Genomic DNA, 14,050 nt, shown 5'->3' on the forward strand with positions numbered 1-14,050 from the left:
ACTATGTAAGTTAAGAGCCTGGAGCAAAAGAGCAAAAGTATCACAGCGTGTACCTGCAAGGCCCTTCTCCCTGGTTGAATTTGGTGTCCTTTGTTGCCATCTGTTGGTTTATTCAGGAAAAGCATTGTGTTAAATATAGCACAGTATCAGTGCAGAGTCCTAAACTGTGTGATTAAATTAAGTATTTATCAGATCAAATGACTATAGTTTTAACAGTATTTTTCAGCATCAGCTCCTTTGGCACATCTTGTCTTTTCTGTGTCAAACTGTAGGCAAACAAATATACACTCACCAGTCACTTTATTAGGTACGTCTGTACAATTGTATGAAATTCATTGCAACACTTCCGCTTTAACATCTGTGTTTATGATTCTCACAGTGTTTTACTTTTTGGTGAAATTGTCACAAATGTATAAATTCAGTTATATGTTTATTATTGAGGTCGGTTGAGGTGGTGTTGTAATGGACCACATTATATTCAGATGGGTCTCTTCTTGTCCTCCCCAGCTACATGCATGAGAGGGTCAGAACATTAGGAACACTTCTGAATATATCATCAGAATGTGCTTAAGTTCAAAAAATGTTTGTTTTCTTCACTTTCAGGAGGTTTCATCAGTTTTAATGGCTCTTGGAGAGTCCAGGGAATCCTAGCTATGTCCCGCTCCCTAGGGGACTACCCACTGAAAAACCTCAATGTTGTCATCCCCGACCCTGATATTATGACGTTTGACCTGGACAAACTGCAGCCAGAGTTCATGATCCTGGCCTCCGACGGTTTATGGGACGCCTTCAGTAATGAAGAGGCTGTTCGCTTTGTCCGTGAACGTCTGGATGAGCCTCACTTTGGTGCCAAGAGCATCGTCCTCCAGTCTTTCTACCGCGGCTGCCCCGACAACATCACCGTCATGGTGGTCAAGTTCAAAAGTGGAGCTGGGGGGAACAGTAAGGCTGGGGAATAGGTGATGTTTAGAGCTGACATTGTGGTCAGTTTTTCCTATGATTGTCCCATCTTCTGGATGGAGAAGCAAACACAGAGGACAGGACAGAGAATATGAATGCTGAGTACTGTACTTCTGACAAATGCGCACACACACAGACACACACATGCAAAAAGGTGACATAACATTTTGTTTTGTTTTTACATTTTTGGTTGAGATAAGGGCATTTTAACACAATGTCAACCGAGTAGTCATCTACTAGACTACCTTAAAATCCAGATGTTCTCCAACTGTAAAGATGCATAAACTAAGGACAAACAAATATGAAACAGATTTTCTTTTAACTAGCACATTAGACTGTGACTGATTTGCTACACTTTACTGTATATGCACGTGACTAGTATAGTGCCACTGGAGGCTCCAGCTAGTGCCTACTCGAGAATTACTGTGCAGCTACAGGAAAATTCTGAAAACATCACCCTGCTTGCTGCAATTTGACGATGCCCTAAAATAACGTGTCTTTTTTATTGTTGACCTGGACATACTACTGAAACATAAAAACAAACATCAGTGGATCCAGACCGAAAATGTAACTCTCGAGCACTCAGACCCTCTAAACTTGAGAGGTGAGGTAAATTGGAATCTAAAAGTGAGCAGGAGCTCCAGTTGGCTCACTGCTGTGTTGGCAGGAGTCTAACCAATCACAACTACTGTTACAGATCTGTGGGTTGCAGTTAATTTATTGTTTTATCTGCACCCTGCTCACACTTATTTAAATTAAAACAATCTTAAAAAGGAGACTGTGCATTTTAAAGCAGGTATAACTGCTGAGATGGATTACAAAAGGCTATGAAAGAGGATTAGGGCCACTGTAAAAAAAAAAAAAAAAAAAAAAAAAAAAAAAAAAAAATTTGAGTTCTGACTCTAATCTCAGAATTCTTTAAGCTTAAAGTCAAAAGTCTGAGTTTAAAGTCGGAACTCAAATTTTTAGCCGTGGCCCTAATCCTCTTCCCTAGAAAGGTTTGACATACAGTAAGTGAGATTTAAAACCCTTTAAGTAATTTTGATTTTACTTAATGTTATTTTTACTTTGAACTTTACAATGCATTGTTTTGAACCAGATATAATAAACTGATTAGATGCATTCTACTTCTCCATTATTTATATGCGCAGTGTGCTCCAAAGATATGATTTACCAAAGTATGACTAAATGCACATCTTCTGCAACCTCTTAGACTGTCTTCAGCATGATGTAACTGACTAGTGATGTGCTTGAGACATTTCAGTTGTTTTCAGATTTTTCTTACAGTGAAAATAGTTGTAAAGAAAAAGATTACAACCACTCTTTTGTAAAAGGAGAAAAAAATGACAGCAATTTTTCATTTTTGCTGGAGAGGAGTGATACTCAGTTTCCAATGACATTTAAACTTGTAACACATGCACACAAACAAAACAGTTCAGAAAAAAAAGCACTTTTCAGATGTTTATTTTTTGAAATGATGCATCCTTTACATATCAGCTGATTGAAACTATCTCCTCAGTAACACCAGTGTTGTATAGGCCTAGAACCTGATTTAGTTCTGACCTCATTCTCTTGGTACAACAAATGAAGCTAATGCGAACTGTTTCATCACTGGTGTTACACAATCCGTATCTGGGCATGTGCTTTGGCTTATCCATGTTTATGAGCAAAGTACATACTGTACACACGCATCCATAGACTTTAGTGGCTGCCTTTGACCTGGGAAGCACACAAAACATGGCTGCTGCCATGAGAAAATGATGACCTTTCATGAGCTGTACAGCCGCAGCTGGAATGCTAGTAGCTAGAAATATATACTCTTGAAGCAATACAACCAATCATCGTCAACAAGGACCTGTCAAGAAAAGTTACAATAAACCATACTTTATTTACTACTGTTTTAACTTCAGCTACTGTCACTGTGTCATGACCTTTTCCTCATGTGAGAAAAGCCTTTTTAATTAAGTTTACCCAATGCCTTATTTGAGTTCTCTCCTTCTGGCAGATTGCCACTTCAGTATACTGTACAGTATATTCATTTTTGTTCTTGCATAAACAGGTTTACAATGAAATAGATCCCCATCACTTTTATTTGAGAAGCAGTTGATGATTCACGCATGTTGAGCTGATGCTCAGTGTAAAAAAAAAAGTGAAAGGTTTTCTGTATCTAAACCATAAGTATTAAACAACATCTTCCTCCCCCTTTATTATCTCAAAGGCCTGGTATTTCATTGTGGTCTTTAGGAAGTGTGCAGCATGCTTAATGCTTAATTAGTGCAAGATACACTCAGAAGATCTTTTTAAACAGGGTTCTCAGCAGTACAGGTATACATTTCTAATTGAAATAATTTCATTTTACCACTTATACTATACTTTATTTACCGAACAAAACTTTTAAGTGCATTTTCACACCACTGGCTGCTGAAATGGTTCAATAGATGCGGAGTAATGGACTAACTACGGTTGCTAGTTTCCTTCCCGTTTGATGCTTTGAATCTGTGTTGACGTGTTGTCACGCTTTTATCCCCTAGCCTCATTCTGTTGGCGGGTGAGACATTGTGTCTTCTCGGTGTCTCTGGGATGTGCACGCTGGGTCACGAGGCAACTGCATGGAAATTAAACCCCACTGCAGGCCGCAGGAGGGGCGTGCGCTGCCGGGAAGCGCTGGCTCTTGCCAGGATTGGTGACGGTCTGTAACAGGTGGAGAAACTCAAAATAGCTTTGACCGATTCAAATGCATTTAGGTGTCTAATAACCATAGTGCGTCAACACTGCCGCTGTACCAGAGCTTCTTAGCCAATTGTAAACGGATTCGGTACTTTATGAGTGAGACAAGCGCGAACAGGCAGCAGTGGAAGAAACTCGCCATTTTGCCAATACTTAAATAAGCAGGAATATAATTTATATTTTTATTTCCACTGAATCCTAAGTCGTATTTTTGAATTGAAGTTACAACATGGGACAACATGGCTCCAAACAATCTATAGAAGCGAGGGTGATTTTCCAGCGCATTGGCGCAGGAGACCTGTATCAGAGAACCGACGTATGTTCTACTCCAGCCTCCGTCGTCCGCATTCAGAAGAAGGTGCCCAGTCAGTCAGTATGTCTCCAGTGTTCTACCAGCGCACCGGACAAGATAACAGCACATTCATGGCCACAGAGCCGCTGTTACACCGGGGGGCTGGTGTACGTAATGGACAATCCAACCGGGGGCGTGTGGGTGAAGCCAGGAGAACAACTGACTCGAAGGTGAAAAGAAAAATTACATTGTTATGAGCAATGGAAACGAATCCGTCCATGGAATTAAACCACGTATCCCGTGCCTGGACGCACTTTCTGTGCCAGGACCCCCTCCCGGGCTAAGGTGTTCCAAGGAGGATTTACATCTTCTAGGCGACATGGAATAGTTGGTTGGACTGATTACTGACATTTATTGATTTAGTCTGTGTGAGACATTGTCAGACTTGAAGAGTTCCATGAGCCACACGTATGGAGATATTGTTCTTTAAAGCAATTGTAAACTACAAAAACACGGAACAGATCTATAAGCCCGTGAGAGTTAGACACCAACACCAGCCTTCTCTTTGTTGTTTGTAAAACGACTGTGCAAAAATGGAAAATACATCAAATTGCTGATCGACTTCCCCACCTCCCATTCTATTTGACTCAGTCCTACTTTTTATAATCCATTTTACCCATATATGCAATATCATACTGTAAAAATGTTTTTTTGTATTGATGGTAGTTTGAATGTGATGGTCTGGAGTTCAATACTGACCCACTTTTGGGATTGAATGTTTGACGAATGTCTCAGATGAAGCAGACTTATTTCCCAGTTTATTTCTTGGTCTTATGAGAGGTTGTGGAAACTCCTGAAGGTTTGGTGAAGGTGAAACTGTTGCCGAAGGTTCTAACATCCATCTGCCATTTCACATTTTTAAAGACGGTGTCTCCGTTATGTTGAGTTAATTTATATGTTGATATCAAATACCAATTTCTTGTTTTCTTTATACAGCAGAGACCAACGCTGGTTTTATGGAAAGTTTTCTTGGATATATTACGTTATGTGCTTGTACTGTGCATTATGACTACATGTTGACTATCACTATGCACTGTGTTGTGGAACGAATGATCGATGTTACCACGATCCTTTAACATATGATTAAAACGCCCAAATGGTGCTCGTTTTTGTAACTAGAATAGTAAAATGACTGTCAGCTTAATTTATAGTACAGTGGCAACAACAGTGTATGACTCCACTTAGCTACAGAATGTATAAACAAAGGATCTCCCAAACTTTGCCCCATAGTGTGGTGCCTTATCGGCGAGTGTAGGTAATGGCTTATCTATTAAACTCAGGCCAACGCACTTGGCAAACACGATATGAAAAGTGGGACCAAGTGGAAGATGTGACTATCATTTGAGCTGCCTCTCTCTTCAAGGTGCCATGGGCCAGCGAGGATCTAAGCAACCAGAGGCACGAGTTCTCCTTCTGGGCCTGGACAACGCTGGAAAATCGACTCTCCTCTACAAAATGAAGCACAACGCGTCTGTGAGCACGGTCCCTACCATCGGCTTCAATGTGGAAATGTTCGAGGCAAGAAAGAACAAGAAAAACATCGCCTTAACGATGTGGGATGTTGGTGGTCAGACGAAGATGCGCGAGTACTGGAAGAGTTTCCATCATGGGACAGCAGCTGTTGTGTTTGTTGTGGACAGCTCTGACAAGGAGCGTCTGGACGAGGCCCGCAAAGAGCTGGAAAACACGCTGAGAAGTGGCCATTTGCGGGGCCGTTCTCTGATTCTTCTCGCCAACAAACAGGATGTGAACGGAGCTCTGACAGTCACTGAGATCAAGGACAAGTTCAACCTGACAAAGCTCTGCTCTACTCGGGACTGGTTCGTGCAGCCTTGCTCCGCAAAGACAGGAGTCGGAGTCGAAGAAGCCTTCAGACGAGTGGTCCAAATGGTCAAACTCCCATCAGACTCTGGGGCCATGAAAGACAATATCAAGGAAACAGTGAACTACCTGAAAGCGAGCACCAGGTTTTAACCACTGACAATATTACAAATTAACTTTGAAAAACGTTTGTTCCAAATCGAAAGCCCTTTGTGCCAAAAATGATTATAAAAATACTATAGAAACAACATTTTTGGTTAAGTCATTGTTTTTATACAGTCATTTGTATGCACATATCCCATTTGGAATCTTGTAAGCTAAGAGCGAGTGAATACCTGGAGGAAATAGGATACGATACATTAAAACTACTGCTGAGTGCCACAAACGCACAACGGCAGAGATGTTTCCATTGGTGTGTATGCATATCTTCTTTCAATTATTAAAGGGAAGCCTATTATCTCGTACAGCAAGTTCATTAATGGCTTCACAAAAGCATCTCACTGATACAGCATTACTGGGATAAGTAAAAGATAAGTACGTATACTGCAGGTTTTGGTGACAGTGGTCATTTGTTCTGAAAAATGTTTTTAGTTGGCGTTTATTCTTTTTTTTCAATCCAACAGCCATCAAATCTACACTTGCACTACATATTGATAAACGTTATTATGGATTTTATTTCAAGAACATTCCCGAACAGGTGTTTTGCTCGAGGTTATACAGTACAGTGGCCAAAGGGGCTTGGCAATCTTAAAGCTGTTTTTATTAGTCGTTTCCGATCCATAAAGCATTAGATGATTTAGTTATATTGGCCGCATCGTATTAGAAAATGGAACCAAACTTGGAAGCTCATTCATTGGAAGAAATGGAGCAACGTGTGAAAAAACAAAACAAAACCCTAAATATCTTGTACTGAACTATAGGCTACAGTTCATGCTGCAACGATACCTGACCACCACTAATATAAAATACAATCAAATAATGAACATACAGTGAGTGCTATAGACTCCGAGTTTATCCTCCTGATATCCAGTCATACAGCTTGTCCCAAAGGAGACTCTGGGCGTCCTCTGCTCCCATGATCCCGCACAGTCTCTTCATATGTTGGCAGACGTTTGCATTCGTCGTATGTGGGCAGCTGAGAAGTAGGAAATTGATCCACCAAACTATCCGGTGTACAGCTCTCCATAAGCGTTTCTTGAGATGTGGCAACAGCTGGGTGTCCGTTGTGTGATGGGGTTAGCTGCCTGGATCTGGAACACAACACTCTCTGGACAAAGTATCCCACAGCAAAAAGAAGCAGCAAAATAAGAACCCCAGAAAGTTTACGTGTGACCATTGCAATGTTGTAGTAAGTCTTGTCCACGAACTGCTTGCAACAGGTAAAGGCAGCTGTATCGTTTCCCTGCACGCAGCAGATCTGGTCATCCCGACAAATGTCCTGTCCACACCTCCGGATGGAATAAACAACTGCGCGAACGAGAAAGCAACCAGCGAGCAAAACTAGGATCTGGCATCTGTAGAGAAACATCCTAGTTGTTCTCAAAGTGAAAAATGATCTAGGAAACTTCAATGGTAAAAGGTTAGGAAGCAGGATGTAGCGTGACGACTCAGTTGTTGACAAACTGCTGAAAGATGCGTTGGTTGAAAGGCTGACGCAGAGCCACCATAAGCGCAGGGCACGCTCAGAGGACAAAAGTATTTGTAGGACAAAACCAAACATCTGTCCAGATATTCACACATAGAAAACTACCGAGTATCCACATATTCGCACATAGAATACTAGCAAAGTAGCCTACACCTGGAGCTGCTCAGACATCTGAAAGTGCATGTACATCCTTTGCAGCATATGAAAAAGGTAATAGACTTGGACGCTGATGTCAAGCTTACTAATAAGCTTGACATCAGCGTCCAAGTCTATGTCAACGTGCCTCAGATTTATTATGCACTTAGTAGGTACATTGATGCCGTCTAGCAAATCACAAACAGTCTTTTATACAATGCTCGTTCATTGGATATGAAAGTAAACAGGCGCCCAGGAAATCATCCAGTCTTGTCGGAAGCACCGAGACATGACCTCTGATGAATTGTGAGGGTGAGGGAGCCTGAGGAAGTCGGGGTTGACGTTTCAGCACCACGGACAGGGCTCAACACGCCCACTGGGGGAAAACAATGAGGGGCGCTGTCCGAGGTGCTGACTCAACTGAACCCAAATAACTTAAGTGTTCTAGCTGGCAAGAGCACAAATAATTTCCATTTGCAATATTAATAATGCTTTGCATTTATTCTGGGGTTAAGGCAGGTCATTCCTTAAGAGGCTGCAAGGGTTTGGTCTTCCTCCATTTAGACTGAACAGTATATAATACATTTTAAGTGCAAAGTGCTGCCTCTGTCAACCTGGATTCGATCTCTGCCAGAGATTTTGGGTAGACTGCTACAACACAACCTAAACATCAGTGGTACATTTTCTACTCAATAGCCAGTAATAAGCATCTTTATTATTCTAAACACAAAACACATAACCTGACCAAAAATGCTTAAGTGTATACATTTTAATACAATTTCAAAAGGGATGCCTTTGCAACCAAGAGCTGTGACTGTCACTTCACTGGATATGACAGAGCAAACATTTTATATTACATCATAGACCGTCACAATAATCAATGTGACTACATGACGAGTAGGTTGTGGGTAGTAATGGAGGAAAGTGCTCCCTAACAGCATATCTGCTTTCTCCTCAGTTCAAATTAGTTGGTTTTATGGTAGATGTCAAAAAGATGCATTGTGTGTGTTCAAGTACACACAACACATCCCTTTGACATCCACTTCTGTTGCTTGGGGGCTAATGAGCTTGAGTGCTTAAAACCCAATTCTAATTAAATTGTTTGCCAAGGCCATATCAAATTGTTGGATCCAGATCCACAGGATGCTCCATTTTGTAAAGATCAGATATCAAACAGAGAAAACCGGTGCTTGTACAGGCAACAATAACAAAAAAAGTTTGTTGGAAAAAGGTTTGCCATTTGTACAAGAACAAAATAACTGCAACAAAGTGATCTTTTAACATACTTGGAAAATGTGCTGTCCCACAGGGAAAAAAAACAACACTTTAGTTCAAGTGAGATTATTTTCCAGTTGATGAGCTCAGTATTCGAGCATTTTAAATTGTGCTCAAACTATTTGCCCCATATGCAACAGCAGTGAAATTACCATGTTATCTTTGAGAATCTGAAATCTTCTGTCTCTGTTGTTGTTCTGTGGAAAATAGTGTTTTGGAATCTGATGGTCTTGTGGCAAATCTGCTGTGTACGAGGACAGTAAGAGGCCCCAGTTGTGTAATTCTCTCTGAAAAAGAAACCATACAGGGTCTCATTTAAAAACAAAACAAAACAATTAAACAAAAAGGTGCAGCTGAAAGTGAACCTTTCACTAATTAGAGCACAAATAAACAGGTGTACACCAAAATATATCAAGAATTTTACTTTTGAATTAAAAATCTATTGTTATGTGAAATATCAAAGTCTGTCTTACTGTGTTGTTACCAAATATTAGGGCTATAAAACAATCACTTAGACTTCACCATTTAGTCTGCATTAAAGGACCCACAATTATAATTCCCTTAATATGGGAATTTTGTTTTGGGTTAGGAAAATAACTTTGCTAAAACAGAAAATTAAACGTTAGTTTAAAATGGCACAGAGTACACTGATCTTACATGAAGATAAAACAAAGCCAGAATTCAGTAAATCTGTTGTACTCACCTGATCTGTGTTCTGGCCCTTTGTTCAGCACAGCAGAGGAATGAGGAGGTTTGTAGAGCTGGCTCTGGTACCACCCCGGACGCACACTGATGTAATCGACTGGTGGTTGCTTAGGTCTATTCTGAACTAAACCTTCCTGTGAAGTCATGCTAGATGAGGTTTCGGTGCTTATAGTAGTTTTGGGAGGCACAGTGGACAGATGATCCTCAACCAGGTAGGAGACATCACAGCTTTCACAAGCCCAGTCATTCCCATCAACTGACCTCCATCTGGAGGAAGGCAATTATATTAAGGGAATTCACTTTTGGCAAAAATGTGAGAACAACAAAGGGGCATACCGAATGTTAAATAGAAGGTTTTTCTGTTAGTGAGAACAACATTTTTAATGACATGGCATTCAAGAGGTACAAACTTTATTTTCTCACCTCTTCTCAATGAAAGAGCAGGCTCTGTTTTGAGGGCTAACAGATAATATGGCAGGAACACTCTTCACATAGCAGGTTATGTAGACCTGTGGGAGAGAGATTTTGGTGTGGAATATAATCAGACTGCTCTTATAGGTCTCATATATTGATGGGAATAATGTGACTAATGCAAGCCTTACACCGTCATACACTTTGGTCAATAAACCTTTCACAGAAAAACACCAACATAAAAAGGCAACTGACCTGATTGCTTGGCTCCTGATAGAACTTAAAGGCATCTATCTGAAATCTCAGCTTGCTCTCCTCAACTCTTGGAAGGAAATGGGAGCTGGAGTTTGTCAGGTAAGCTTCAGCAAGACATCTGATTTCCCAGCAAAGGAAAACAAAATGTTCAGAATGGAGGTTCTTTAAGTTCAAAGAAATGACAAAACTAGAATGACATCAGTTTTCATTCTGTGGTTGTAGTTTGTGGGTTTTAAGATTTAGTTAAACTCACCCATAATTCGCAATAAAGTCATATCTTAAGGCTGCTTCTGCATCAGGAGTTGCTGTGGCAACACAGCGGTCGACATAGACTCGCAGAGGTGCATGGTTACCGCTGATGGTAGACACTTCCAAATGAATAGGGTCACCCAGGAAATATGTATAAGATCCCCTCTCCAACTGCCAATCATCTGCAAAGATGAGATGAAGCCTTTCAATAATTAATTTCCAAAATGGACTGTTCTTATGTAGCATCACTAATGATGCCCAAGACTTTTCTGAAGGGGGAAACAATGATACTGTCAATGCTCTTTTAAATACCAGTCATGAGTTGCAGACTGAAGTCTATCTGATCATCTGCTGAGAACCTGGAGACAAAAGGAACCCAGATAGGATGCAGAGAAACTCCATCCACAGTGCAACTCCTGAAAACAATCATGGCAGTATTTCAAGATCAGTTCTTAGCATCAATGTTCAATAAAGCCAAATGCAAGAATTAAATTAGTTCACCCAAACTGCTTTACCAAACCTTGCAGGCCTTACTTTTCATAATGGCATTCAACTGGAAGTGTTGCTCCACCCAGTCTAAGAATGCCACTGGATGTAGGTTCTGGTGAGTAGGTCAAAACATTAGAATAGATAATCTTCTGTTTGGTCGACTGGAAGAGAACACATCAGCCCTTTAACGTGTTGCACAGAGCAAAGCAGTCTAACGAGGCTGGGTTAAGTTAACCTAACACTCATTTTAACAGCATATCAGAAATTAACACCTTCTGAATTCAGCCAAACAGCTGAAACATTAGAGACACGTTTCTACAACTACACTTGAGCTGCAGCTCATAAAAAACAACTCGATGCTTACTGAGAGTTTAGTTCCACACTCCATCAAGGGGGCCTTGATGGTGAATTCAGCGTCTCCTGACGGGAACGGTCTGCATGCACTCTCCTCCTCACCCACTGAATCCGAGCCCAGGCGCAGATGTCTGCCCTCCACCTGAAGGCCTGTGTCAAACATGTCAGCCTGCACCACAACCTCCATCGAGTGCGGGTGACACCTGACCACAATAGGCCGAGGACGCACAAGGAGCTCCGCGCTTTGCTGCTGTTTGACCGCCTCGGGCCGGATGGTCCTACCCGACGTGTTAAAATCTGTTGCACTCGAGGCTTGATTGTACACTAACCGGTTTTCTGTGAGCGTGAAAACCGACACAAGGACGATAATCCAGCAAGAAGAGGCTATTTGCAGATTACAGTCCATTCTTGGGCTCGATCATCCAGGTGCGGAAGGGCTGATGGAGTATCTGAACCTACCACCACAGCTGTAAGTAATCTGTGGTGACCTGAACTACTCAAACACACCTGGGTGCAGAATTCCACTGATTATAACTATGTTTTAGTGCGTCGACACAAACCTCTTTAACATGTTAGTCAACATAAGCTACTAATTAATGAACATATTTAGACAACTTCATATATACTGTATGTCTATTAGAAGGTTTTTGCTTGTTTTGTTTTTTTTTGGTAAGCTGAATGTGCTATAAACATTCCACTAGGTGGCACTACAGCCGCATACACGTTTTGTTTACCAGCTGTAAAATGTCTTTTTTTAGCCTATCGACACTAATATAAATGGAATATACTGTATGGTAATAGAAATGCAACGCTGGAGGAAGTATTCAGGTTCTTTACTTAAGTAAAACTACTAATATCATGCTGTAAAAATACTTTGTTAAAAGCAATGGTTATGCAGTGAAAATGTTACTAAACTAAAGTATCTGAGTACAAACAGGAAAACGTACCTCAAGTATCACAAGTACAAGTACTCAGAGCTGGAAAATGGTCCCTGCAACTGTTATATTGTTATATATCATTATATTAGTATTGGCCTACTCATGCATTATTGTGTACTGTTGCACTTGTTTGCAGTATTTTGTACGTGACTAATGCAACTAAGTGACAGATTGTTTGCTTCATGAGAAATGTCATCATATTGACCCAGAGCCCAAAGTGACACCTTCATAATGCTTGTTTTGTCCAATTATTATTAAAATAAATCAAAGGAAAGGCGGATGAAGCAGAAAAGATGGAACCATGAAACAAACCCATTAATTTCCTGCCAGGCAACCGGTCTTTTCAGCTCTACTTGTATTTACTCTTTGGTACTTTGATTTATAACAATGCATATTTTAAAAGTGCCTTATGTGTTTGTTTGCAAAAAAAATCTTAATCTGCAATGTAACTGCAGCTGTCAGATAAATGCAGTGGAGTACAAAGTACAGTACTACTTCCCTCTGAGATGTAGTGGAGTAGATGTGGACATTTGCATGAAAATAAAAGACTCAAGTAAAGTACAAGTACCTGAAATGTATACTTAAGTGCAGTCACTGACTAATTGGACTTTGATATTCCAGTATTGTACTGTTTCTTATTTATTAATATCACATACTTTATCTCCAGATATCCTCCTCACTCAGCCTCTCCAACTGTGTCTGACCCTGATCCATGTCGTCAGTAAACTGTCTCATGTTTACTGTGGTAGCAACATCACAAGCCTCCCTCAACCCCAGTAGCCACAGGAAGGATGCTAACGGGAACAAAAAGCTATATTTCACTTTCTGTAAGGTTTAATGACTTACCTGCTCATTTAAAGGATTATTCCCAAAAGAAAAAATGTGTAACTTTCACTTGGCACTGTTGGACACCACTGAACAATTTAACACAAATGAGTTTCATTTGACTAAGAGAACTTTATCTGGACATTCCACTCTTCTATCTAACAATAGGTGTTCAACAAATAATGTGACCCTATTGTATAGCCCAAATCCTAACTCTATGTATTAAAAACCAGTGTAATCCAAACTCTAAATCAAACTAAATGTCTTTTGACTGACTTTCACATCCTTGTGAATACCAAAAGACCTTTTATTGACATTTCCTGATACTATGTTGATTATTAATAGTGGACTTTCCAAATGAAGTGTAAGCGAACCCTCTACTGTATTTTGGTAATAACCCTGACAATGCTTGTGGCTCACAGGGCTGAATTGGTTACAGGAAATGTGTAGCAACAGCCCAATGGCAAAATAAGGAGATTGCATTTCTAGGAATCTGGGACCATTATATGAGAATCTGTCTCAGCTGAAACAAATCACATATTTCCTGTAAATCACACTGAGTACCAGTCAAAAGCTTGGACACACTGATCCACTGAACTGAATGATAGTGTTTCCAAATGTTTGTTGTTCAGTATTTGCAGTACACTATCCAAGAGCTCTTTTTGAAAGAAGTAAAGTCCAGTGAATTTGACCAGTATAGCAGGAAGAACATTGCATAAAGTATTTGTCAGTAATATATTTTCTTGAATTCCAAAAAAACCATGCAAATAAATGAATGATGTCACCAGGATTTATGCAAGAAAAACATTTATTTGATGATTTTTAGAAACAAGTGAATAACAATAAATAGTTCAAAATAAATAGTCTAGAATAAAACAAATAGTCTTAATAAATAAATAGCATAACACT

At 40.2% G+C, this 14,050-nt stretch overlaps 3 protein-coding genes across 3 annotated transcripts; 2 read left to right on the forward strand and 1 right to left on the reverse strand.

Moving 5' to 3' along the window:
- The first annotated feature begins 482 nt into the window (after positions 1-482).
- LOC109957730 (protein phosphatase 1L-like) lies at positions 483-2,376 on the forward strand. The gene is made up of 2 exons (XM_020595860.1): positions 483-486; positions 604-2,376. Exons 1-2 carry the CDS (start codon positions 483-485, stop codon positions 957-959), a joined length of 360 nt encoding a protein of 119 aa, XP_020451516.1. The 3' UTR covers positions 960-2,376.
- A 2,901-nt stretch (positions 2,377-5,277) lies between these two features.
- arl14 (ADP-ribosylation factor-like 14) lies at positions 5,278-6,880 on the forward strand. The gene has a single exon (XM_020595762.1). The coding sequence runs from the start codon at positions 5,408-5,410 to the stop codon at positions 6,011-6,013; it is 606 nt and encodes a 201-aa protein (XP_020451418.1). The 5' UTR covers positions 5,278-5,407; the 3' UTR covers positions 6,014-6,880.
- An 889-nt stretch (positions 6,881-7,769) lies between these two features.
- On the reverse strand, positions 7,770-11,872 carry LOC109957676 (zona pellucida sperm-binding protein 3-like). The gene is made up of 8 exons (XM_020595760.1): positions 11,389-11,872; positions 11,070-11,185; positions 10,848-10,951; positions 10,540-10,717; positions 10,287-10,404; positions 10,044-10,129; positions 9,619-9,887; positions 7,770-9,202 (listed from the first exon to the last, which is right to left on the reverse strand). The coding sequence occupies exons 1-8, from the start codon at positions 11,782-11,784 to the stop codon at positions 9,072-9,074; spliced, it is 1,398 nt and encodes a 465-aa protein (XP_020451416.1). The 5' UTR covers positions 11,785-11,872; the 3' UTR covers positions 7,770-9,071.
- Positions 11,873-14,050: the final 2,178 nt, after the last annotated feature.

The sequence above is a fragment of the Monopterus albus genome, unplaced genomic scaffold (genome assembly GCF_001952655.1).
Source record: "Monopterus albus unplaced genomic scaffold, M_albus_1.0 scaffold28.1, whole genome shotgun sequence".
In the NCBI taxonomy this organism is placed as follows: Eukaryota; Metazoa; Chordata; class Actinopteri; order Synbranchiformes; family Synbranchidae; genus Monopterus; species Monopterus albus.

Coding starts and splice junctions, on each gene's coding strand:
- arl14 (XM_020595762.1), top strand. CDS start 5,408: ATGGGCCAGCGAGGATCTAAGCAACCAGAGGCACGAGTTCTCCTTCTG.
- LOC109957676 (XM_020595760.1), bottom strand. CDS start 11,784: ATGGACTGTAATCTGCAAATAGCCTCTTCTTGCTGGATTATCGTCCTT. Junction 10,718..10,847: donor CAGTCTGCAACTCATGACTG/GTATTTAAAAGA, acceptor TCATCTTTGCAG/ATGATTGGCAGTTGGAGAGG. Junction 10,130..10,286: donor ATCAGGAGCCAAGCAATCAG/GTCAGTTGCCTT, acceptor TCTCTCCCACAG/GTCTACATAACCTGCTATGT.